Source organism: Muntiacus reevesi, chromosome 18 (genome assembly GCF_963930625.1).
Source record: "Muntiacus reevesi chromosome 18, mMunRee1.1, whole genome shotgun sequence".
NCBI lineage: Eukaryota > Metazoa > Chordata > Mammalia > Artiodactyla > Cervidae > Muntiacus > Muntiacus reevesi.
In genome coordinates, this window is record NC_089266.1 from 31,373,037 (window position 1) to 31,398,717 (window position 25,681).

The 25,681-nt window shown below is 45.3% G+C and overlaps 2 protein-coding genes across 2 annotated transcripts in view; both read right to left on the minus strand.

Moving 5' to 3' along the window:
* Nucleotides 1–14,886: 14,886 nt before the first annotated feature.
* Nucleotides 14,887–25,681, minus strand: part of MAP2K4 (mitogen-activated protein kinase kinase 4) — an 80,609-nt gene continuing 69,814 nt past the window's right edge. Inside the window, exons 8-11 of the mRNA XM_065908499.1 lie at nucleotides 24,394–24,471; nucleotides 19,724–19,872; nucleotides 18,642–18,687; nucleotides 14,887–17,478 (exon numbers count right to left, since the gene is read on the minus strand). Coding sequence (XP_065764571.1) covers nucleotides 17,365–17,478; nucleotides 18,642–18,687; nucleotides 19,724–19,872; nucleotides 24,394–24,471 — 387 coding nt within the window. The 3' untranslated portion in view covers nucleotides 14,887–17,364. The remainder of the gene's footprint in view (nucleotides 17,479–18,641; nucleotides 18,688–19,723; nucleotides 19,873–24,393; nucleotides 24,472–25,681) is intronic.
* Nucleotides 21,570–22,442, minus strand: LOC136148888 (14-3-3 protein theta). The gene has a single exon (XM_065908500.1). The coding sequence runs from the start codon at nucleotides 22,349–22,351 to the stop codon at nucleotides 21,614–21,616; it is 738 nt and encodes a 245-aa protein (XP_065764572.1). The 5' UTR covers nucleotides 22,352–22,442; the 3' UTR covers nucleotides 21,570–21,613.

Consider the following 25,681-nt stretch of genomic DNA (forward strand, 5'->3'; position numbering starts at 1 on the left):
CAGCATGCCAGGCTTCCCTGTTCATCACCAACTCCTGGAGCTTGCTCAAATTCATGTTGGTGATGCCATTCAACCATCTCACCCTTTGTCATCCCTGTCTCCTCCTGATTCAATCTTTCCCAGCATCAGGGTCTTTTCCAATGAGTCATTTCTTTGCAATGGGTGGCCAAAGTATGGGAGTTTCAGCTTCAGCATCAGTCCTTCCAATGAATATTCAGGATTGATTTCCTTTAGGATTGACTGGTTGGATCTCCTTGCAGTCCAAGGGACTCTCAAGAGTTTTCTCCAATACCACAGTTCAAAAGCATCAATTCTTTGGAGCTCAGCTTTCTTTATAGTCCAACTCTCACATCCATCTTCCTTATTGTTATGAATATGTCTGTGTGTATGTATCAACTATTTTTGTTCTTTCTCCTTATCATCTAATATAGATATATTAGTAACAACTCACTTGACATCACATTATTTAAGATACAGGACATCAAGAAGAGTGGACATCACCCACAGACTTTGTATCCTGGTCTGTAGAAAGGGTAAGCACATTTTTTATTGTACATAGGATCACTGTATCACATAAGCTCGTGTGGGTGCAGAACGGGTCAACAGCTGGGTGGGGTAAAGAGTGATATTATATCAGGGTTATGGTTCAGAAACCAAACAGACAATGAAGAGGGGAAAGACAATGATTTCAGTGACCGACCATGGATTTTAAGCAGGCTCTAAAGGAAGCAAGAACAGGAGACAAGTGAAGAACAGTGAGAAGATGGTAAGATCAATGGATGGACGGTCTGTGGGATCCAAGTGCCAGGTTCCACACCCTCCTCAGCAAGCCTTGATCCCTCTTCTGCATCTTATCCCACCCTTGCCAGAGAATTGTGCTTCCTTCTTCCCCAGAAGCATCGTGAGCAGTAAGCTCCTTCCAGTTTCCTTATCTATGCCTTCAAACATTTTCTCTTTCTCCAGCCTGCCCAGATTCCCTCTGGCCTCAGCAAGCTAGAGACTTCTCTCCTTGGAAAGAACCGCCTCTCCATCTTGCTCCTTACCTGGCACATTTGATCTTCTCCTCGCTATCCTGGTTTCTTCCCTCTTGCCTTCAAACAATCACAGATCTCCCCCCATGTAGACAAGAATCTTCTCTCGAACTTCTGTCCTTTGCTCCGGAACACCCAGAAAGGGACCTCGACCCTGACCCTCCTCACCTAGTGAGTGCTGAGCGTCCATGCTGTGGACTGATGTTGGTGCCCACCCAAGACCCATGTGTTGAAACTCTCATCCCCAGTGGGAGAGAATTTGGAGGTGGCCTTTGGGAATAATGAGGGTTAATGAGGTTGTGAGGGTGGGGCCCTCTGATGGGATTAGTGAAAGAGGAGAGGACACAGGATCTCTGTCTGCCATGTGAAGACACAGGGAGAAGGTGGCCATGGCAAGCCAGGAGTCAGCTTGACCATGGACTTTCCAGCCTCCAGAACTGCGAGAGAGAAAAGTTTATGGTTGAAGTTCTCCTGGAGTCACTAAGACAGGCCTTGCAGCACTCATCTTCCTCCACAATTTAGCTTCCTCTCTGGCCTTCCTCTTTCTTCCTTTCTTTGTCTACATATCTTAGTGAATTTTCTCTTTTCCCTTTTCTTTAGTTGCAGCTCTCATGTTCCAAGTCTTTTCCTGATGTTCCCTTGTTCTTCCAAGTCTATTCCTGCTGCTCCCCTGAGAGTCCACGCTGTCACCATCTGAGATTAAAAATCTTTAATGGCCTCCTGACTCAGAATCACTTCCCTTTAATCCATCCTGGATAGATGAATCTTTCTAGACCATTTGGGTCTTCTCTTGCTCAAAATCAGTTGTGCCTCACCCACAGAATTCCAGACTAAGGAGTTTAGACTTTGACCTGGAGACAAATCTCTGCAAACATGGCCTTGACCTATCTTTCTAGATGTCCTTCCCATCACACCCCTCAAGGACCTTTCTGCCACTGTCTGACCTGCCTTCCACCATCTCGACACTTCCTGCACAAAGGATCACTGTCTGCTTCATCATGTCTTACTGTCTCATAGCCAGTGACTTTCTAGCCAGGAAGCATCGCCTCCTGCCTCATAATGACCAGAGGCCCTGCAGGGTCTGGGTGCAGTTCATCAACATTTGCAGGGTCTTAACTCATTCCATCGACATTTTAGAACAACAACAACAAGCAGGACACTCGCACCCTCATATGTAAGATCAAAGACAGAGCAACTGCCCCCGGCAAGAGGGATTCAGTAACTTCAGGGATAAGCAGGTAAAAATCCCTTTATTCCTACCTTAGCACCCTTTGCCTCACACAGACTAGCTTCTGAAGTCTGTGTCTTTCATTCCGACAATGCGCTAAGCATTGCTCTGTGCTGGAAATAAACAGCAAAGTGCTGCCCTCATGGAGCTACCATTCCCCAGGAGGGAGACAGACCCTGAGCAAAATAAGTGGAATAGGTAGAATCTGGGGGGATATATGTCATGGCAGAAGGAAAGGAAGTGGGGTGGGGTGCTGCAGTTGTGGGAAGAGTGACAAGGGGTGACGTGGGTACAGACAGGAAGGGAGGAGGTGAGGGAGCTCTGCAGGCGTCTGGGGTCAGAGCGCGGCAGGTCACAGAGACAGGGGCTGAGTGGGTGCTTCCTGGAATAGTCAGTGGACAGCAAAGAGGTCCGTGCGGCCAAGCTGAGAGGCCGAGTGGGGAACGAGTAGGAGACAGGGGTACATGGAGACACCCTGGAGGGGCGGTGAGGGGGACACAGGGGAGGTTCCTGAACCGAGGGCTGAGGGACACTGCTGAGATCTGTAACAGCAGCCCTCTGCCACTCTGCAGAGAGTGAGCTACAGAAGAACAGACCTGGGGGAATCTGGGAGGAGCCCTGGCGACGGCCGGAGAGGAGATGATGGTGGCGCAAGCCGCGAGGGGAGCTGTGGAGGCAGGAAGAAGTGGTCAGATTCTGGATTTATCCTGAAGAACACGGCCAACACACTTGCTGGCGAGTTCAGTGTGGAGAACAGGTTTAAAGGCAACGGGAAGGTTGGTTGAGCAAAGGGAAGAATGAGGCTGCCCTGAACTAAGTCTGTTGGAAGAACAGGACAGGAGGAGATTAGGAGCTCAATTTTAAACAAGAACACGAGATGCCTCACAGGCTCCCAAGTGGAAATGTTGTGTAAGAAGTTAGATAAATGAGCCTGAAGTCCAGGAGGATGATCTAGGTGGAAATATAAAGTTGAGATTTATCCACTTACAGGGTATACTTAAAGCTTGGAAACTGGGTGAGCTCGCCAAGAGAGTGTGTGTGTGTGTGTGAGTGTGTGAGTGAGTGTGTCCTCATTCTTGTGTGTCAGCACGCTTCTTTTTCATAGTGCCAATTGCCGGTATGCTGTAAGAACTGTGTATATCAGGGCATGAGGTGTATCCAACAATATCTGGTAACCTACTCCTTTTTCAGCACAGATCTTAATGAAATGAAAAGTACAACATGAATTCATCAGCTGAGAAATGGAGAAGGATGAGGTGACTTTCAACTCCGCACAGACTTAGCCATGCTCGGAACTTAGTAGGCTTATGACTAAAGTTGATTTTTTTCAAGTGATTCGTTAATTAGCTAGTAAGTAAAAAGACTCTCATCTTTAGATTACCAGTTACATGCACAACAGTGAGCAATTCATTTCTTTTCTCTGAGCCTCTGTTTCCCAAAATGCGAAAATGAGAGGCTGAAACTAGAGGAGACTCAACTCTGGCTCTCAGTCAGAGAGGAGAACCTCTGCTTAACTTGCTGGGAACTTGTTTGTTTTTCAGCTATCTGGCTCCTCCAAGTGGTCTGTGGAATGAAAGCAACTTGCATTTTGTTCAGTTGCTCAGTCATGTCTGACCCTTTGAGACCCCATGGACTGCAGCTAGCCAGGCTTCCCAGTCCTTCACCATCTCCCAGAGCTTGCTCAAACTCATGTCCACTGAGTCAGTGATGCAACCCAACCATCTCGTCCTCTGTCGTCCCCTTCTCCTCCTGCCTTCAACCTTTCCCAGCAGCTCTTTGCTGGGAGTCGGCTCTTTGCATCAAGTAGTCAAAGTATTGGAGCTTCAGCTTCAGCATCAGTCCTTCCAATGAATATTCAGGATTTATTCCCTTTAGGATTGACTGCTTTGATCTCCTTGCAGTCCTAAGGACTCTCAAGAGTCTTCTCCAACAACACAGTTCAAAAGCATCAGTTCTTCTGCGTTCAACCTTCTTTATGGTCCAACTCTCACACCCATAGATGACTACTGGAAAAACCATAGCTTTGACTATACAGACATTTTTTGGTAAAGTAACACTTTAATATGCTGTCTAGGTTTGTCATAACTTTCCTTCCAAGGGGCAAGCATCTTTTAATTTCATGGCTGCAGTCACCATCTGCAGTGATTTTGGAGCCCAAGAAAATAAAATCTGTCACTGTTTCCATTGTTTCTCCATCTAATTGTCATGAAGTGATGGGACTGGATGCCATGAGCTTCGTTTCATGGATGTAGAGTTTTAAGCCAGTTTTTTTAGTCTCCTCTTTCACTTTCATCAAAAGGCTCTTTAGTTCCTCTTTGCTTTTTGCCATAAGGGTGGTATCATCTGCATATCTGAGGTTATTGATATTTCTCCTGGCAATCCTGATTCCAGCTTGTGCTTCATCCAGCTCAGCATTTTGCATGATGTACTTTGCATACAAGTTAAATAAGCAAGGTGACAATATACAGCCTTGATGTACACCTTTCCCAATTTGGAACCAGTCCACCGGTCAACCACTGTGATTACCATTTTGGATGCATTTTCTCACTAAAATTTTCACCAAAACACTATGAGGCAGTTATGTCTTGTATTTCTAGCTCACATACTAGAAATCCAAGACACAGGACTCAAGGTGGCAACATAAAGGGATGATCCAGGATCTAAACCCAGGCAGTCTGAGAAAAGAGAGGGAAAACTCCCCAATTCATTCTATCAGGCAACCATAACTCAACGAAGAAAAGACGAGGAGGAGGGGGGAAGGGAGGGGGAAGAGGAAACAGCAGCAGCAGAAGGAAAAATCTTGGAGGAAAGTTGAAGACTACAGGTCTGTATCACTCTGGATTATGGATGTGAAAATTTTACACACAACTGTGATTATTCTTGTAATTAAATAATTGTTTAAAGGGTGGTTCGATTATATAATGGTTTAAAGGGTTCGATCCCTGGGTTGGGAAGATCCCCTGGAGAAGGGAAAGACTACCTACTCCAGTATTCTGACCTAGAGAATTCCATGAACTGTACTGTCCACGGGATCGCAAAGAGTCAGACATGACTGAGTGACTTTCACTTAAAGGGTAGTTAAATATTAGAAAAATCCATAAGTAATTCACCACAGTAATAGATTAAATAAGAAAAATCATATACTCTGAAACAACCACAACATTGTTAATCAGCTATATGCCAATATAACATAAAAAGTTTACAGCTTGGGAAAAAAAGAAAAATCAATACTGACCTCAGCAAATGCAAACACATCATTTGATAAAGTTTAACCTCATTTACTAAAAACAAAACAAACTGTTCATAATTCTAGATAAAAGGAAACTTTCTCACTTGGTGAAAGAATATCTACTAAAACAACAAACAAAACAGGGCAAATGTCATGCTAAATGTGGAAATGTTAGTTCTACTCTCATTACAATAAAGAATAAAACAAATGTGCCTACTATCCCCATTCTGTTTACTGTGGGATTAGAGGTTACAACCAGTATAATAAGGTAATAAAAATGAAATTAAGATTTAAGGAAAAAAAGAAGGAAATAAGACATTCATTATCTGGAGATGTTATAACCAGTTAAACAGAAAACCCAAAACAAACTATAGGCCAATGATCAGAGGGAAAAAAGGGGGAGTTCAGCAATGTGATGGGTGTAGGATTAATACATCAAAATTCAGTTAATTTCTGTACTCAGTCATGTTCATGAAACACCATGGACTGTAGCCTGCCAGGCTTCTCTGTCCATGGAATTCTCCAGGCAAGAATACTGGAGTGGGTTGCCATTTCCTTCTTCAGGGGATCGTCTCCTGCATTGGCAAGCAGGTTCTTTACCACTAAGCCACCTGTAAAGCCCATACATAATTAATTTCTATATACAAATAAAAATATAATTAAACAGTAGATCATATTATAATCATACCAGATAATCTCAACTACCTAGTAATAATCTAAAATGTGCTAGACCTCTAGAAAACATGATTTTATCAACATATCAAAGATTTAAACAAATGGAAAGACATATCATGTTTATGATGAAAGTAAAAGTGAAAGTCGCTCAGTTGTATCTGACTCTTTGCAACCCTGTGGACTATACAGTTCATGGAATTCTCCAGGCCAGAATACTGGAGTGGGAAGCATTTCCCTTCTCCAGGGGATCTTCCCAAAATAGGGATTGAACCCAGGTCTCCCACATTGCAGATGGATTCTTTACCAGCTGAGCCACAAGAGAAGCCCAAGAATACTGGAGTGGGTAGCCTATCCCTTCTCCAGGGCATCTTCCTGACCCAGGAAAGCTATCAGCTGAGAAATGGAGAAGGGTGGGGTGATTTTCAACTCCGCACAGACTTCGCCATGCTCACAACTTAGCAGGCTTGTGACTAAAGTTGAGTTTTTTTTTCAAGTGATTCATTAATGAGCTGGTAAGTAAAACTAGTCTCATCTTTAGTTACCAGTTATTTGCACAATAGTGAGCAAATCACTTCTTCTCTCTGAGCCTCTGTTTTCTGAAATGTGAAAATAAGAGCCTGGAACTAGAAGAGCCTCAACTCTCACTCTCAGAGAGGAGAACCTCTGCTTAACTTGCTGGGAACTTGCTTGTTTTCAGCTATCTGGCTCCCCCAAGTGGTCGATGGAACGAATGCAACTTGCTTTGTGCTGTTCAGTCACTGACCTAAAGTGACTGAGAAGGACTAATGCATGCCTTCACTGCAATTCAGTAAGAATGCAAAAAGTTTCAAAGAACTTGAGGAGATTATTCCAAAAGCAGAGGAGAGAGCAACACTCAGCATAACATCGAGAGGGGCTCCACTGACCCCTCCCGAGCAAAACTAGCGAAAATTATTTTCTTGTTTATCTTAAGCCTCTGCAAATAGTCTTAAAGGCAAAGAAAACACAAACATCTAATCAGGAAAACCTACAAAAACTCAGCAAGAAAAGTGTCAGTGGTATTTGAACCAAGACCTGTTCACTGCCTCCCCCCCACCCCAACACAGTTCAACAAAGGAGAGACTCCACCACACAATGCTGCAAACAGAGCCACAGGGTCCCTCTTCCCTGGTCCCCACTTAGGTGGCTTTCTTCCCCCAAAAGTAGGACTTGAACATTTCCCAGCTGCCCACAGCCACCTGGGCCAAGTCCCAGGTGAGTGTGATCAAGACAGGTGGGCTCCCCTCCTGCAACATGAACCTTGATGGCTAGGATCCCTTCCCAGCTGAAAAGGCCACGATCATCACAGGGAAAAGGTGAAATTATATTTCTACCCCACACCATTTACAAAAATCAATTCCGAATGAGTTCAGAACTTGAACGTCCAAAGTAAAACTTATGCAAAGTTAACAGTTTTAAACTTTGCAATTAAAATCTTAGTCTTTCAAATAAGACGCAAAAACCATGAATTATAAAATACTGATGTCCATCTGAATACCTGATGCTCATAACATTTGTTCATCAAGATAGCTTTTAAAAAGCGAAAAAATAAGTTACCAAGAGAAGGTATTTTCAGTATACACACCCAGGAGCAATTTGGATCAATAATATAGAAATGACAATAACTAAAAATAAGGCGTAAGTAACCCAATGAGAAAACGAGCAGAAACATGAATGAGGAAACACATCTGGCCAATAAATGTGTCTACAAGCATCTCGTCACTAGTGATTAAGTCATATCAAGGTCACCTTTTAAACTTCTTCAATTGGAAAAAAACTTAAAGTCTGAAATATCAAATGTTGGAGAAGATATAGAGAGTAAATTAGTGCAATTACTTGGGAAACAGTGTGTTATTATCTCTCAAAGCTGAACACTCAGCGCACGCTTTACGATCCAGCAATTTGACTCCAGCATGGGTCCAAAGGAAATTCAAGCCCTTGTGGAGCAGGACACAAGGACAAGAATATTCACAGTGGTACTGTTCACCTGAGAAAAATCTGGAAATAACCAAAATGCCCATGAATGGGAGAGTGGATTTTTTTTTTATGCAATGGAATATTACATTACACAGCAATCAAACAGCAATATGGATATTAGGAGGAAAAATCCCCAAATAGTATAAACAGCATGACTTTTTGACAAAATATAAGACCTAAACTCAGAAATATGCTCTATCTATCTATGGAAGGAAGGGAAGAAGAGGAAGGAAAGGAGGAGAGGGAAGGAGGGAAGACAAAGAAAGCAAATGAACAACCATCATGGGACTTCAAGAGGAGGATTATGTTGTCAGGGAAGGCTGGGAAATGTGATACTGAGGTTAGAAACAGGTAATCGCTAGTTATGACTTTTTATTTTCACACGAGTTTTCATTATATTCCTGTTAGTTAATAACTAATTATCTAGGGCCTTCCTTGGTGGTCCAGTGGTTAGGACTCCACCTTCCACTGCAGGAGGCATGAGTTCAATCCCTGGTTGGGTAACTAAGATCCCACATGCCACAAGAGGTGACCCGAAAAACAGTAATAGCCAATCATTTAAATAAAGTGAGGAGGAAAATATGCACTAGCTAGGTCACCACATGCCCCATTAAACTCAATGTTTTTAGGGCTAAAGGGAAGGGAAGGAAAGGAGAAGAGATTCTGGGTGTGGGTTGGGGAGGCTGAAGAGCAGTCTCCACTACACCGCTTGCCCTGTTAGTCCAGTCTCTGTATTGAGGATGAGATGGTTGGATGGCAGCACCACTCAATGGACATGAGTTTGAGCAAGCTCCAGGAGTTGGTAGACAGGGAAGCCTGGCATGCCGCAGTCCGCGGGGACGCAAAGAGTGGGACGTGACTTAGCAACTGAAGGACGATAACTATATTGTTCAGTTCAACAAGTTTTATTTGATCCTTTTTTACTTCTTCTTGATAGCAGTGATAGTCTCTTATTTCCAGACTCACATTTTCAGTCTTCCCACTTGATTTCTTTAACATGTTAAACATTTATTTTATATTCTTTATTTGATAAATACAAATAGTTCACACTGCTTATGGTCTCTGATAGTTCTCATTTAGCATGTTGCTTGTGTTTGTTTTTTTTTTTTTATTTCTTTACTTGTTATATAGGTCTGTTGAGACTTTAAGCTTTTTTATATTGGAGTATTGCTGATTAACAACGCTGTGATAGCTTCAGGTGGAGAGCAAAGGGACTCAGCCATACGTATACAGGTACCCGCTCTCCCCCAAACCCTCCTCCCATCCATCAGCCATACGTATGTATACAGGTACCCGCTCTCCCCCAAACCCTCCTCCCATCCGCCAGCCATATGTATACAAGTACCCGCTCTCCCCCAAACCCTCCTCCCATCCGCCAGCCGTACGTGTACAAGTACCCGCTCTCCCCCAAACCCTCCTCCCATCCGCCAGCCGTACGTGTATAAGTACCCGCTCTCCCCCAAACCCTCCTCCCATCCGCCAGCCGTACGTGTACAAGTACCCGCTCTCCCCCAAACCCTCCTCCCATCCGCCAGCCGTACGTGTACAAGTACCCGCTCTCCCCCAAACCCTCCTCCCATCCGCCAGCCGTACGTGTACAAGTACCCGCTCTCCCCCAAACCCTCCTCCCATCCGCCAGCCGTACGTATACAAGTACCCGCTCTCCCCCAAACCCTCCTCCCATCCATCAGCCGTACGTGTACAAGTACCCGCTCTCCCCCAAACCCTCCTCCCATCCGCCAGCCGTACGTGTACAAGTACCCGCTCTCCCCCAAACCCTCCTCCCATCCGCCAGCCATATGTATACAAGTACCCGCTCTCCCCCAAACCCTCCTCCCATCCGCCAGCCGTACGTGTACAAGTACCCGCCCTCCCCCAAACCCTCCTCCCATCCGCCAGCCATACGTGTACAAGTACCCGCCCTCCCCCAAACCCTCCTCCCATCCGCCAGCCATACGTGTACAAGTACCCGCCCTCCCCCAAACCCTCCTCCCATCCGCCAGCCATACGTGTACAAGTACCCGCCCTCCCCCAAACCCTCCTCCCATCCACCAGCCATACGTGTACAAGTACCCGCCCTCCCCCAAACCCTCCTCCCATCCACCAGCCATACGTGTACAAGTACCCGCTCTCCCCCAAACCCTCCTCCCATCCATCAGCCATACATTTTTGACTGTGAGCTAGTCCTTTTCCTTTGAGTCTTGTCATAATTCTTTGAACCTGAGTTGAAGACGTCCACCAGAGACAATTACTTTTAGCTTCTGCCAATCACCTGGGGATGATACTAATCCAGTTCTGTTTAATTTAAACCCTCTGCTTGGGGTTCTGGGACCACAGTGGGAATTCAGACCATGAACCCCCATGGAAGTTGATTTGTGGTTATGGCTTCTTGGAGATTTTAAAAATTTTCCTGCATATAGGCCAGGATGAAGGCAAGTACGTTTCTATTTCTTTTCCCACCACTTGGCAGATCTCTGTCCACCTTAGACTTCATACAAAGCCCTTCAAGGTCTCAGCCTTGTTGGAGCACTGGTGCCACGCCTTACTTCCTGAGCCCTGAACCCCACATAATTTTAAATACAAAAGCTCAAGCTCGAGGTTCAAAACTCTCAGCAAAGACTTACCTGTCGTCACATCGTTCCGCAACTTCCAAAGAAAGGCACACTCTCAGGAACAAAAGTTGCTCCTGTCAAGTTCTTAACACTTTCTGTTCTCTAGTGAAGCAACTCTTCAATCTTTGAAAATGGATTTACTTTCTAGAAACAGAAAAAAGTTTGGAATCAAGAGTTCCTGCTGCTTCTATTTATGGGGGCTGGGGGTAAGGGTGCCTCAGAGATTTCTTACTTTTGTATCAACTTGGGGGAAAGCATTTGAAAATAGTTTTCTTTTGTGATTACCAGTATAGTTACTCCAGTTAGGAGTACCATTAACAGTATCCAAGCTAATGTCCTGTCAGAAACAGAAGTCATCAGTACTTTGTTAATGACAATTAACTACTTCTATTTACATAGGACCTAAAATTGGGTTCCTAACCATTGAGTGTGTGGTTCCACAACCAAGGTCTGTGTTCACCTCCTTGTTTTAGCAGAAATACCCAATGGATACGTAAATCCAATTTATTTGGCACGGTTCTGGGAAAATAATCAATTAGGCTCAATAGGATGAGACACTGCTGTCAGGAGTGAAAATGTCAGGCCTACAAGTCCTTTTTAACTGAAACAGACCATCACTGTAGGACCGCTACACTGACTCTACCACTGGGCCACCAAGAGGTCTGAGAACAAACTCAAACAACTCACAAACAAGGAAGGAGACAAGCCACAAAACAGTTAGACGCTGCGTAGGGCTGTGTTCAAAAAGAAAAGTGATTAGAGCTCAGAGGACAGAACTGGGAAAGGCTTTCCAGAGGGTGTAACATTTAACCCAGGTCTTAAAGAACCAGCAGGTGTTTTCAAAAGACAAGTGAAGAAAGGAATTCCACATGGAAGGGGCCAGCTTAGGCACCAAGAAGGCGTGACAGAGCAGAGCAGGTTCGGCAAACCATGAAAGGCTGTGAATATGGCACAGATTCTGCACAGCAACCCGAAATCTCTCAAGCCAGAAGACGACTTTCCTCCAGGCCCTCCAATGCTTCTTCCCCTCATCAGGAGCCAGTCAGCTCATTCCACCCAAGCTCACTCTTAAATTCATTCCATTCCACTACTTCACTTCCCCCCAATTTTTGTGCAGAATAGTCCAAGTTTCTCGACTGGCTTTCAGATCCACCACTTCCATTCCAGCCTACCCAGTCACTGAGATGATTTTTGGAAAGGACCAATCAGATCAGGTCACTTCCCTGCTTAAAATCACTTAAGAGATGAAAGTCCATCTTTGAACACAGAACTCAGTGCATCCTTATTTATATAAAAACGTCAAATGTGCTCTTGGTGTTATAAGAATTACCACCAAGAGTTCAAAATCGGGTCTTAAGAGACAAGCATCATGGAACCTACTTGCTAACTGGGTAACTGACATAAAGATTTCTATTTTCAATTTTATATAGCCATGCCCCAACTTGGCTTCGCTGGAGGCTCACTGGTAAAGAATCTGCCTGCGTTGCAGGAGCCACTGGAGATACAAGTTCCATCCCTGGGTCAGGAAGATGCCCTGGAGGAGGGAATGGAAACCCACTCCAGTATTCTTGCCTGGAGAATCCCACAGACAGAAGAGCCTGGTGGGCTACAGTCCACGGTGTTGCAGAGTTGGATACCACTGAAGCGACTTGGCATGCACACACGCACACATGTTGTATCTTTTATAAAGTAAGCTTAAAATACATTTTTCACATACCAAAAAAAAAAGTCCATCTGTGGCGTGATGTACAATTCCCTACATAATTATGACCTTAAGCAAATTATCTAACTATTTCAGGTTGGCCTCCAGTAAGTAGGACTGAAGTAACTTTCTACCTCAGAGAGTTATCTTCACATTAAATCTGTGGGTAGTGCTGTGAAAAACTAGAGGACCTGTTTCATGGTTCTTCAGCAAAATGTGTAGGTAGAGAGAAATTTCAAATGCAGATAGAAATCTGACTCACAATGCACTGGGATGACTCAATTTTAACTTTACACTTTATGCTATACATGGGTTGACAATTTTAGAGAGCAAGATCACATTTTACATTCAGGAAATATGAACACACTTTGGCATAGCACCAGGAAAGAAACTTATTACTGAGGATGCTGAACTACTGACCTAAATAATGATTTCAAGGTTTGAGATGAGAATTCCTGGATATCCATTTATCCGAAGATGGGGAAGACCAAACAATACGTCACTTTAGCCTTCAGCAAATACCTAGGAGGTAATGCAAACTGATGCTTCAGACTAGAGGAACTCCATACACCACACTGTCTAACACCAACTCTTCAGGACACCTCACAGAGGACCCTCAGAAGGGCGTCACCACTGACTGCATTTGCCCTCAAGCCACTTAACAAGGTATTTAAGGAAGACAAGTTCAAAGCCAATGGTGTGTGGGTTCTCTACCCCTCACCTCTCAGATATCAAGCACTGATGCTATGGATGTAACTGGACTATAAGAGCTCTGGCCAAGAGCTGGGGTGTGCAGCCCCCTCTGGGACTCTGAGACCAGCAGCCAGCATCTGGGTGCTTTCAAGCCTTCATGCATCCCTAAGCTATCCTGCATCTATGATGGATGGAATTGAGAAACAAAAGGGTATTTTAATAATAAAAGAGCCAGCTCAAGTCCATTTCCTGCCACAATGATGGCCTCGTTACATCATCACAAGGCTTCTCACATGTCGTGGGTGAGAATCAGCACTGAGTTCTCTGGTTAGTCCTAAGAAAAACCCTTCTGCACAACTGCTTTCATGGTGCTCACTAAGCCCCACTGAGGCCTCAGAACCTTGGACTTCAAGGCAGCACAGCAGGCCATGGTAAGGCTTGTGAGCTGAGCACGCCCCAGGCATGGCTCACTCTCCCAGTGCTCAGCTCAACATTTCCTCAACGGCAGTTTTAATTAATGTCATTTCTCAGGGTAAGTGCTACAGCCTTGGAGATGAATCTCAGCCCTCCACCCTCTGTTGTCAGAGCTCTGAGCCTGGTTTTCCTCTAATCTCTAAAAAGGGCGTCTGCCACCTGACTCTGGAAGGCTACAGTTATGATCAGATAAGATCAGCAAACACAGGTAGTGTCCACAAAGTGTGGTGTGCATGGTCCATCTATGATGCTCTGTCCCGCACACAGCTGGTGCTCAGCCAGGACCTGGCACCTTCTTGGAGTCTCCATCCCATAAGCTAAGGCTTGGCTGGAGGAGCAGGATTCCTCTAGCCACACCCTTCCTAGGTCAGTGCTTGATTACTCACTGCACCTGCTCCTGTAATGGCATCTCTTGCATCAGAGACCAGGCTGGCTGTGGGCGCAGGAGAAGGGTAAGGTGCTGGCTTAGTCTATGCTCAGTGAGTCAGGATGTCAGCAATGAGTGACAGGTGGAAGCATGACAGGTCAGCCTGGGGTGGGTGCCCCAAGTTCTTCTAGTTTCCAGGCCTCCATGGCTTTCCACTAACTCCTGTGTCCTCCACCCATAAGCCTCCCAGGTCTGACTTCTGTGGAGCTTCCACCCACCCCCGCGATCTCCCTACCCCTGTCTCTCGGGAAGCACTGAGTGGCTACATCTGAGCTGACCTCTCACCTCCACCTAGCAGTCAGAGCGCCAGGAGCAGACAGACCAAGGGCCTTGTGGCCAGACATCAGGCCAAGGCAGGAGGCCGTGTTCTTACAAGCTGTCTCTCCACTGTGACACAGGGTCAAGCACCCTCAGCTGTCAGCAGCAAGAAAGCTGGGGCAGGTCTTCCTGTGCTCAGTCGCATCCAACTCTGCGATCCCGTGGACTGCAGCCCACCAGGCTCCTCTGTCCATGGGATTCTCCAGGCAAGAATACTGGAATGGGACTGACATTTCCTCCTCGAGGGAATCTTCCCAGCCCAGGGATCGAACCTGCATCTCCTGTGTCTCCAATATTGCAGGCGGGTTCTTTACCGCTGAGCCACTGTGGGGAAGGTCAGGGAGACCAATGAAGAAATCAATCTGGAAAGACCCCAACACGTCTGCTCCAACAGAAAGCAAAGCTTTCTTTCAAAAAGAATAAGCGGAGAGAAGGCAACCATGAGAAGCGGGGAGAAGAAGAAGCCATAAACACTTTCGGAACAAGAGAATTTTTCCCAATATGAAATGCACAGATAATTTAATTGAATTTACTTGATTTTCCCCTCAGGGTATGACTTCAGAAAATCGAATTACAAAGTCATCATCACATCCTAGATTTATTACAACTGACCTGCAGGCAAGAGAAGAGAACTATTACATCGACACTTCGATTCCATGGATACATCTTAAATAGAGGGAGAATTCAAACAAGAATACAGGATAAACTATTCCCAAGCTCCAGGAAGCAGTCATGTGACTGAGCTGCACTTTTTACAGACAAATAAGGCAGTAGCCCTTCACATCAGCTTTCCGACAGTTTTTATACAATATGCTTCTGTGGTACAGGAGAGAAATAACCAGAGCTCACAATGTACAGTTCTTACACTATTGTCACAGTGTGTGAACACTGTACACCCTTTTGTTTTCATAAAGATACACTGTAATAAACTCCTTGCCCTTGAGTTTATAGTTTATAATAATCTATGATTAATACACTAAAATTGCCTTTTTTATGTGGTCGTCCACATGAGAGAACAGTCAGATCAGCTCCTGACGGTCAGCACTGTGTTCCTCTCCATCTGCATATGGCAAAGTGACCCCACGTGGAGTCCTCCTGAGTCCCCGGGAGCCATGGGGATGGGGGGGCGATGGCTTGGCGTGATCAGGGGCAGGCGCTGCGGGGCTTCCCCTCCAAGGCTGGGAAATCTGGGGTTTCGATGCCACGGGGGAGAAAACAGGAAGATCAGGCAAGTGGACCAAAGCGAGAAACCACTGGTGAATTCAGAAATTGACAGGATGTAACTGTAAACAGCACCATTCTCCCTTTGTTGTTGAAAAGTGTCTGTGACCGTCACCTGGGAGGAGACACAGCGACACCCACCGCTGTTTGGTTCCGTCACAGCATCTGCCGCGTCTCAGACCTCGGCCGCTTTACGCTCCAGTGGGCGTGAGCTGCTCACGGCGCTGCTGGACGGACCTGGCCGTCACTCCTACGCGGGGTGTCCGGGGGGCTGAAGGGAGACCATGGAGACCCAGCTCACGGGGAAGGGAGGAAGGACAGCAGAAGATGTAGATTTCAACGGCCTCCTAAAACTATTCTGGTGTTCTTTGGGGGTCTTTTGGTTTTAGGGTTGTTTTTTGTAGAATTCCAATCCTAAGAAGTGTGGTGATCTGCTAGTGTCTTGTAGGTGAGGAACTCATGTAAAAGAAATCCTCCTCTGGTCAAGTGTTATCTCTAAAAGAGATGCTCTTCCATCACCCGCCACATCAGCTGGGCCCCACCTTCTCAGCCTATTAAACTTGAGATCATGTGATACACTGGAGGCTGTACAAATCCTTGTTTAAGAACATCCCTGGTAATCATGAAGGTTTCCATTATAGTGAAAAAGGCGAGATACTGGATCAAGCAAAAGTTACGTAGGGGCAACAGACCACAGACGTGGGGAAAGAGACGCAGAAGCTGCAGACCCGGACCAGTCATGTCGCACAGCTGAGATCTGGTCTTTCGCTGCCTAAAAGACATCTTTATCTGATCAGTCAAGGCACACGCTACAGCTACTTCTCCCCGTCAGTGAGTTACAGAGGCTAGAGCAGCAGGCTTGGGACCAGGGGAAATACATAGCTGCTACGAGTTGTTCCAGACAGGATTCTAGGATTAAAAACATCTGTAAACTTTGCCCTCCGTATTCTTCCCTTCTCAGCCCGGGTGGTCTGTGGCAGGTAGAACATCCAATTGGCAGCACACCGAACTCTGAGAATCAGCACCTTCTCTGACGCGTGGCAGACTCCTGTCTCCCAGATGGAGGGCAGGGGACTGGGGGTGGGGGCGGGGGAGAAAAGAACACATTCTGTCCCGTCTCGGTATTTTCACGTTCTCCTCTCTGAACGCAGCACGGTTTTTGGTAAAGATAAACGTGCTCTAATTTAACGTGATATTTCAAACAGGGAATTTGGCTGAGCACATGGATCCCCAAGCGTGGACAGTGACTGTCAAACAACAAAAGGTCCAATCAGTCAACCTATTGCACTTGGTGAAGAAAGTCTACCCCTCCTCCGTCTCCCAGCTCCGGAAGGCAAGGTGTCTCGCTGGCCGCGCCCGCTGCGCGCTCCAGCCCAGAGCCTGCATTCAGACACAGCGCGGCCGCCATCGCGTCCATCCAGCATTCGGAAGCCTGACGAAACACCCTTCCAGCAGCTGCGTCTCCAGGCTTCGAGTCTAGAAATGAGTTTACCATGCGGTCTCGTCACAGTCAGCAAGCTGATCGTACTGACATCCGGGTTCACGCGAGAGCGGGCGAGGCCTCCGGCCGGCGCTGACAATGCGCGGGCGCGCAGGGCTGCGCGTTCGGGGTGGCGGGAGTATACAGACGGGATGAAAGAACACCAGTCACGGTGTGCGCGGTGTCTGGCGAGCAACAGAAACACTGTGGTGGGGGTGAAGGTTCTGGACGTCTTGCTTCCTCTCAGCCCTTTGTCTAGAGTCTGACGGAGCAGCGACATCAATCGACATACATGGGGGAGCTCGGGGTGGCTGGCATCTGATCCAGGATTTTACACACATAGCATGCGACCTCAACGGCGCGCTCCTCATACATCAAAATAAAGGGGTGTTTCTGCAAGAGTATGGAAAACAAGAAAAAGAAACGTGATCAAGATTCACATGAGAGCTCAGCGGGAACTGTTCCTGGTTGCCATGTAGCTCAGCTCTGCAGGCTCCAGCCAGGCTGAACTGTAAAGGGCTGCAGTGAGGCAAGTCAGGCTGGGCTCCACGCACAGGTTAGTGTGATACACCATACACGGTGTTGGGCTCTGGAGGAGCCGCCCTGGCTGTGGGGTCTGGAAGCTTATCTGCATATCAGGGCCCCTGCGTTCTTCAACACAAATCAGAGCTGGAGCCTCTGCTGCCCCCCAAGAGCCCAGAAGCACTGCAGGAACCCAAAGTTGTCATTCCTCCTGGACGCAGGACGTCCCCATGAGCAGCAGAGGGACCCTACAGCAAGGTTTCCACTTTGGCCCTCCGACCCTCCCCCGAACTCTGAAAGAGGCTCAGCAGCAGCTCCTCCCCGGTGCTTGTGCCTGCACCTTCCAAATGCCATGGCTGCATATCTGCCTCCCAAACCCCCTTCTTGGTCCTCCATCCCCAGCGATGTTTTTCTTCCATAGCTTCACTAAGTACACTGACTCAGTAAGCTCAGTCAGTGCTGGGGTGGACCAGAGTTCTACCTAATATCCTTGGAAAGCTAGAAGCTAAGAGTGACAAGTGGGTTTTTTCCTAAAATATTCCCACATTATTAGGTCACAGTATTTTCTTCGCTCCCAAGGCCAAGGCCAGATCTGGTACTGCTTAGAAAGCCCCAGGTCTACAGAAGGGTGAGAACATTCAAAGAAGCGGGAATGGGCCATGGGACATAAATTTGCATCGGAGCTTTTAGTCAAGGCAAAATGAACACAATAAATGGTTACAGATGCGTATCTCTCACACACACAGGCTGTGGGGTGGGAAATAGCTCCTGAAAGCGAAGGTTAAAGTTCCTTGGGGGTATTTTTGTAACAGGCCGAAGCCAAAATTTCCCATGAGAATCCAGCTAGTGTATTAGTAGGAAAATCAGACACAACTTCTGTCTTTCCAAATCTCCTTGTTTTAAAACATCTTTAAAAACACTCAATAAGGTCAAGCTGTCTCTGACAGCACAGCCGGCGACTTGCTCAGTGAGCCTGCATCCTAGAGGGTTCAAGCGTGAGGAAACACCTCCTATCCCCAAAGTCTCAGACTCACCAGGAGTTCTTTATACTTTGGCCTTTTGGATTCATCCTTCGTAAGGCTAAAATAACACAGAAATTAACATCATTAAAATGGAGACACAGTTATTCAAGTATTTTTATTTTCACAAGCAAAAGTATTGCAAGAGGTCAGTTTTTTTTTTTTCCTTCAGATACAAAGTCACAAAGCAGACAAGCTGCCAAACATAAAAGACAAAAGAACTTCAACAATCTGGACCATGAAATGTTAAAGCCTTATAGAACCTAAAAAGAATAGAGAGAAGCTGCATTTCCAGAGAGAAAAAAATGAGAAAAAGAAAAGCATTTTCAAGAATGAAAAGAATAATATACAAAACACTCTAGCTCTTTGCTTACAAATGTATCTTACTTCTAAATCATGTCGGATAAACAGAATAATTATAAAAAATATTCACATGATAATGAAACAGATTTTATTTAAAATATAGATTGAAATAGTACAAGGCACAACTGTACTCTTACCACATCAGTATGTATTTATTCTTACATGCCATGCACACACACACACACACACACACGTTAAAAGATGTACACTTAAAAACATCAGGCATGGTGTTCACACCTTCCGTGGCATAAGATCTCCCTGAGCCAATGTATGGTTCTACCAGTCAAGCTCTGGGCCTGACCCAACTATGTTACATGTTTATGTCACAGCAGAGACCCACCCCTAAAAGTGTGACCTGGGAGGATCTTCACTTAGTAAAAGTGTGCATGTGATTCTGGTACAAGTTCACCGTGAGAACCACACCAGAGTAAGAGGGTGAGTCTCACAGAGGCTGTGTCTCTTGTACAAGATACGAGAAATCTGGAGGCAGCAGCTGCTCCCCCACCCACATCTGCTCTTTCTCGGCGCCTGAGTAGCAGAATAAGTGTGACACCCCTCCAGGCTCGCTGGGACCTTCCATGTAGCCACAGTGATGAGAGTCCCAGCTCAGAGGGCACAGTGATACGAATAAGGCCCCCTTCCCCAGTGTAAAGTGCCAACACTGCTGAGACGAAGTAATTACCTCACTGCCCCCTCACCATACGGTTTTGAGTACTCATAAGTCAAATACTTACCACAAGTTGACAAAGTTGATGAAACTTGGGGAGAACTCCCTTTCCTCAGAGTTACTCAGTTGTGGTGGATCCCCTTTCACGACTTGTGTTAGTTGATCAAATACGCTATTCCACTTTGGATAAGGAAATCGGCCAGTGGCCAATTCGTACTAAAGAAAACAGAGGAAAAAACAAAATACACTGGGCATTATGTGTTACTACACATTACAATTCTAAAACTCCTGACACTCCTGAAAAAGGCTTGAATCAAATCAAGGTGAGGTTGAGGTGCAATCTTTCAGAATGTCTACAGCCAAGTGGAAGTGATATTTAGAAATCAGGATGGCAAGTCCTCACCTGCCCCAGGTCAAATACATTTGTGAACTGTGTTCTCATTTTCCACTCTGTTCCGAGGGTAATGCAAATCCAGAAATTGTGTACTTTTCCTAAGAACTAGGTTTAAATCTGGAGCATGGCCTAAATGAACCCCATTTTATGTGCACTGACAGGTGACTGATAACGCGGGGATGGCCCCAAGCTCATCAGAGATAGCACGTGAGAGAGTGTGCTGAGAAGACTGTCTCAGAGCTTCCTTGGCTGAGATTTGATTCCATTGGTCCAGTCAAATGTCAAAAGTCCTAGTTTACACCATGAAACGAAGGCGATCAAGCAGATGTAAAGCCCCCCTCCAACAGGGAGCTGCAGAGGAAAGCCTTCTTTTCCAAAAGATGTTCCCCCAGCTGGGCACTGTCTGCCCTGCACACGTGCCTGGGGGAACCAGGCCGGCAGGCACGTGCACAGGCACGCAGAAATCCACTCCTTTGCCTGTAGTTTCTTTTTTTTTTTTTTTTTTTTTTTTTTTTTTTTTTTTTTTTTTTTTTTTTTTGATGGTTTATAAAATGTAATTTTATTTTATGTTACTCTGCTGTTACATAGGGCATAACATTTTCACAAGGCTTTTTTGGGACTACAGTCAATGATTAGCAACATACAATAGTGGTCCAACTCTCTAAATGACAATCACTAGACAAACTGGACACCCTCTCACATGTGCACAAATCTGCATGGAAAAGTACTAATGTTTTAGACTGGACTGTGTGCTTTTCCCCCCTTTCTAATGTATTAAGAAATGACATGCACTTTAATTGCCAAAAGCAATGCTTGTATTCTGGCAGCAACATGCTACTTCTATTACATAGTAAAGTGAATACCAGAACTACAAAGGCAGGAGGTGTAAGTGAGTTTTTATTGGGAAGGGAAGTTGTCAACTCAAACAGCAGCAAATGAAGAGTGAATAAGGAAACTCCCTGTTGTCACAGATACACAAGTCCTCCATCACATATATATGATACAGGAGGCATTTTAATCTGTGATCCCCCCAGTCTCAAAATGTCAAATGCTTTTCCATTCAATCTAATACTTCTGGATTCCTACTAAAAAGGAATACATTAAGAGGATGGAAAAGTTGCTTACTGAAAGGAAATCTCTGAAGAAGAGTAAGGGGAGGGAATGTAGAAATTAAGAAGTTATGTAGAACACTCTTCAAATTGTAATTAGCTACATTTTCATATCTTCACAGTAATACAAAACACAGTCACTTGCAGAACTGGTTCAGATTACTTAAATACCAGATACATTTTTAGTCTTCTACATAAGTGTTTGGAAGTTACTTATGTTTGTATGAAATGAAGCTATTAATACTTTTCTACAGCAGTAACTGCACACCAGGAAGGCTAAGACAAACACAAATCAAGGAATGGAGTTTTCCCAAAGCTGCAGTGTGAAAAGACTATAAACAGCTGATTCCATACACATGAATGGGTTTCTTTGCTATAGGAAATCCAAATGGAGTAAGGAATGGAGATGAGTAAAAAGGTTTCAAGGGGAAGAAAGATGACACCCTGTATGCACTTAGTTTTCTGCCCCTTCTGCCGCATCACATTCTTCTCCCGCACTGTCTGATGTCCATAATGTGAGGTTGTCTCTCAGCAGCTGCATGATGAGGGTGCTGTCTTTGTACGAGTCTTCATTCAGTGTGTCAAGTTCTGCAATAGCCTCATCAAAAGCCGTTTTAGCCAGTGTGCAGGCCAGTTCCGGGTTATTGAGGATCTCATAGTAGAACACAGAAAAGTTAAGAGCCAGCCCCAGCCGGATGGGGTGTGTGGGTTGCATCTCTTTCTTGCTTATATCGAAAGCCTCTTGGTAAGCTCCTTGGGAATTATCTATCGTTTGCTTCCGATCATCACCACAAGCAACTTCAGCAAGGTACCGGAAGTAATCTCCCTTCATTTTCAGATAGAAGACCTTACTCTCTGGATTAGTTGCATTGGCTATTAAATACTTATCCAACAATTCCAGGACCGTGGTGCAGATGGACCTCAGCTCGGACTCCACTTTCTCCCGGTAGTCCTTGATCAGCTGCAACTTCTTGTCCGAGGTGTCGGTCTTCTGCTCGATGCTGGAGATAACCCTCCAGGCGGACCGGCGGCCCCCGACCACGTTCTTGTAGGCCACCGAGAGCAGGTTGCGCTCCTCGTTGGACAGCTCGGCACCCTGCTCCGTCACGGCCTTCATGCAGGTGGCCATGTCGTCGTAGCGCTCGGCCTGCTCGGCCAGCTTGGCCTTCTGGATCAGCTCCGTCTTCTCCATGGGGGCCGGGGGAGCGGACAGCGAGGTGGAGCGCGGACCCGGGGGGCTTCAAGTCTCCGCGACCGCGGCGCGAGTCCCGCCTGTAGTTTCTTTTCGATGAAAATATAAAGGCTTGGGAAGAAGCAAACCTCACTGACCATTCACAGCAATGGGAATAACTTCATTAGATTTAATTCTGAGACCAGGTTTTAATAAGAGAAGGAAAGAGCAGGATGCATGTTATAAGGTGAAAGACTTCGGATCTCAGAAGTTAATTTCATCTCATCCTTTTTATGGAATTATGAGAATAATGTCTATGAACAGTAAGTTATAAAGCAATTATAGGTACTGAATGCCTTCCTTTTAAACAAAGTTTGAAAGTGAAAATGAAGTCGCTCAGTCATGTCTGACTTTTTGGGACCCCATGGACTGTAGCCTACCAGGCTCCTCCATCCATGGGATTTTCCAGGCAAGAGTACTGGAGTGGGTTGCCATTTCCTTCTCCAGGGGTTCTTCCCAAACCAGGGATCGAACCCGGATCTCCCACATTGTCGGCAGATGCTTTACCATCCGAGTTACCTTTAATGTAAACAAAGTTTAGCCAGATGTAGTAAAGGAAACTGCCAAAAAAAAAAAAAAATTTCTATGTTAAAACTTTTCACAGAACAAAAATTTTACTTTACAGTAAAGTAAAAACTTGCTTGCTAAGCATAACTGGCTTGGACACTGATGGGTTTTTCTGAATATTGAATATTCTTATTCTATGCAGTGGACAGCTGTTTGCATCCTTCTATGCAAACAGCTGTCTCAACTGGAAACTACAAGTCTTGCTCCAGTCACCAAACCTAATAAAGTCCCAAGTTCCGTGTTCTCTCCTGAGTAACTGGGAAGGAATCCCTTTCATCAGCGGCTTCATGCTGAGAAGAGACTCCCTGAGGTGTCTCCCATGTTTGGTCACAAGGGAAGCTGGATGAAGCCTTCCGCAGAGCTGAGCTGTCAACCTGCATGTCTCTAGACAGAGAGTTCACCAGGTGTGGTGCCATGACTCACCAAGGACAGCTCACAGGGTGTGTGGTTCTCAGCACGAGGATCTCAGTACATACAGTGCTGGTGGACAAACGGAGACTGTTTCATGAGCTCCAGGAAGAGTCCCCGGCCCTGAAACCTGTGGTCTCGGTGCTCTGGGGTCTTAAGAAGATGGGGGCAAAATGGCAGGATAAGCTCTGGGTTGCCTACCAAAAAGGATATAGCAACCTCCCTGCCCTGAGTGATAGAAAATTCACATCCAATGTGGAAGAAGCTGCTCTGTCTGAAGTCAGAAAAATGTCCTTTAGCCCTGGTAAAACAGCACGCACAAGAAAATAAATCTGAGACTTCAAAACAAATCTTGGTATAGGGGAATAGCCAATAAATATATTTTAAAAATAGAACCAAAATTTCAATATAGCCCAGAAATGAGACAGTTCTTTCTTGGGTGTTCTAAGGCAGAACTTTCATTGAGAATTATCACCTCGGTAGTTCTTGTTCCTCAAACAATGGAATCACTATCAGAATTTATGACTTTTCTGTTCAGGGAGTAGAAGATTCTAAGCAGTACCTATCTTCATACAGATATGCGTGCTAACACACACACACTGTCCACAGTATCAGTGGACCTGTGACTCCTGCTGGAGCCGCGGGAGCCTGTGCACCTGCGCTGACCGTGGGTGAGCCGGCCTCCTGCTCCTGCTCTGAGTGCAGTTCTGCTCCTAGTGTCTGTGGCCAAGAGATCCAGAGGGACAGCATTAAAGAGCCCCAGGCGCTTCACAGAGCCATGAGGGAAACCATCAACTCTAGTTTGATTTTTAAGGTAAAAACTTGTTTTCAACAATTAGAAAATAGAGTCTCTGCAATTACAGCCATGGGGTGAGGGGTGGGGGACAGGAAGAAACAGCAATATAGAAATCAAAGACTAGAAGACACGGGATGTGTTCTTAAGAGTGATGGAAGATTGGTTAACTTGTCTTTCACTTCTAAATTTCTTGTCATACTACCACGACAAGGTGGAGTCACCGTGAACTTACCAATGTGATCCCCAGACTCCAGACATCAGATCGGACATCATAGCCTTGTCGTGATGCACTTGGGTCTATTCTTTCAGGCTGAAACACAAAGAGAAGCCACAGTCATTCACGACGCACACACCCCAGGGGTAGGTGATGGAAGCAGGGCTGAGCAGGCAGCCAGAATGCCAGCACAGTCCTCGAGGAACCCATGCCCAGGGACAGACAGGGAGGAAGAGGACATCAATATTACACTGAAAACAAACAACAAGGGAAGACCCAACTCGGTGGCTTCCTCCATAAAGGGAAGACATGGCTAATTCTTCCCCCTAAGGATTCACAAGGGTTTACAAAACTGAAGCTGAGAACAGATGAAGGGAGAAATGGGAAGAAAAAGGAAAAAAACAAAGAATTACAATGGGGCCAGATTAGTAGCAAATAATGGTAAAAAGAAGGCAGGGGGGAGTAAGTCTTTGGATCTTATCCCTCTTTGCTTCAGTGAATAAGGACACAGCACAACATATCTGAGACAAATACAAGCCAATACAAGCCAAATTTATTATAATTGCTCTACTCACTCTCCATCATAACGTTAAATTTGTATTTCTATCAAATAAAGATACTTGTCCAACTAGTCTAACTGTTACCCAAATTAAGGCACTGCCAGTAGCACAGTAATACTATCCTACCATAACATATCCTACCAAATCCTAGGATAAATACCTAGGATAAATACCTAGGATATAAATAAATAAATACCTAGGATAAATCCTACCAAATACCATATCCTACCAAACAGCAAAAATCACTTTTAGTAATTTCTATGAAGGAAGCATCTTTACATTTTCTTGAAATAAGGGACCATTATCCACAAAGAGTGTCAGGGATGGAGAAGAAAAGAGAGAGGGGCCGTCAGTAGCACAGAGCTGACAATGGGGCCTAAGACTGACAGTAACTGCTGTTGAAAGAAATGTCCAGAGAAGCACAATAGTCACTGCGTAATGTTCTCTGCCTGTCAGCAACAATTAGTTTGGAAACCTATCCATTTTGTTTTCAACATGAGTACTGTGTCACATAAATATTCATTGGAAGCTTTTCACTTTTACTTTTAGTTGTAAATATATGTATTTACCTGATAACATACATATTACATAATAATCCCCGATAATCAACCAAGAAAGAAAATACTCCATCCGACAACAGCAGAATACACATTCTTCTCCTACTCATATGGAACATTCACTAACATAAACTATGTTAGTTTATGTTAAAACATAAAACACACTTTATGTTAAAAAACTGAAATCAT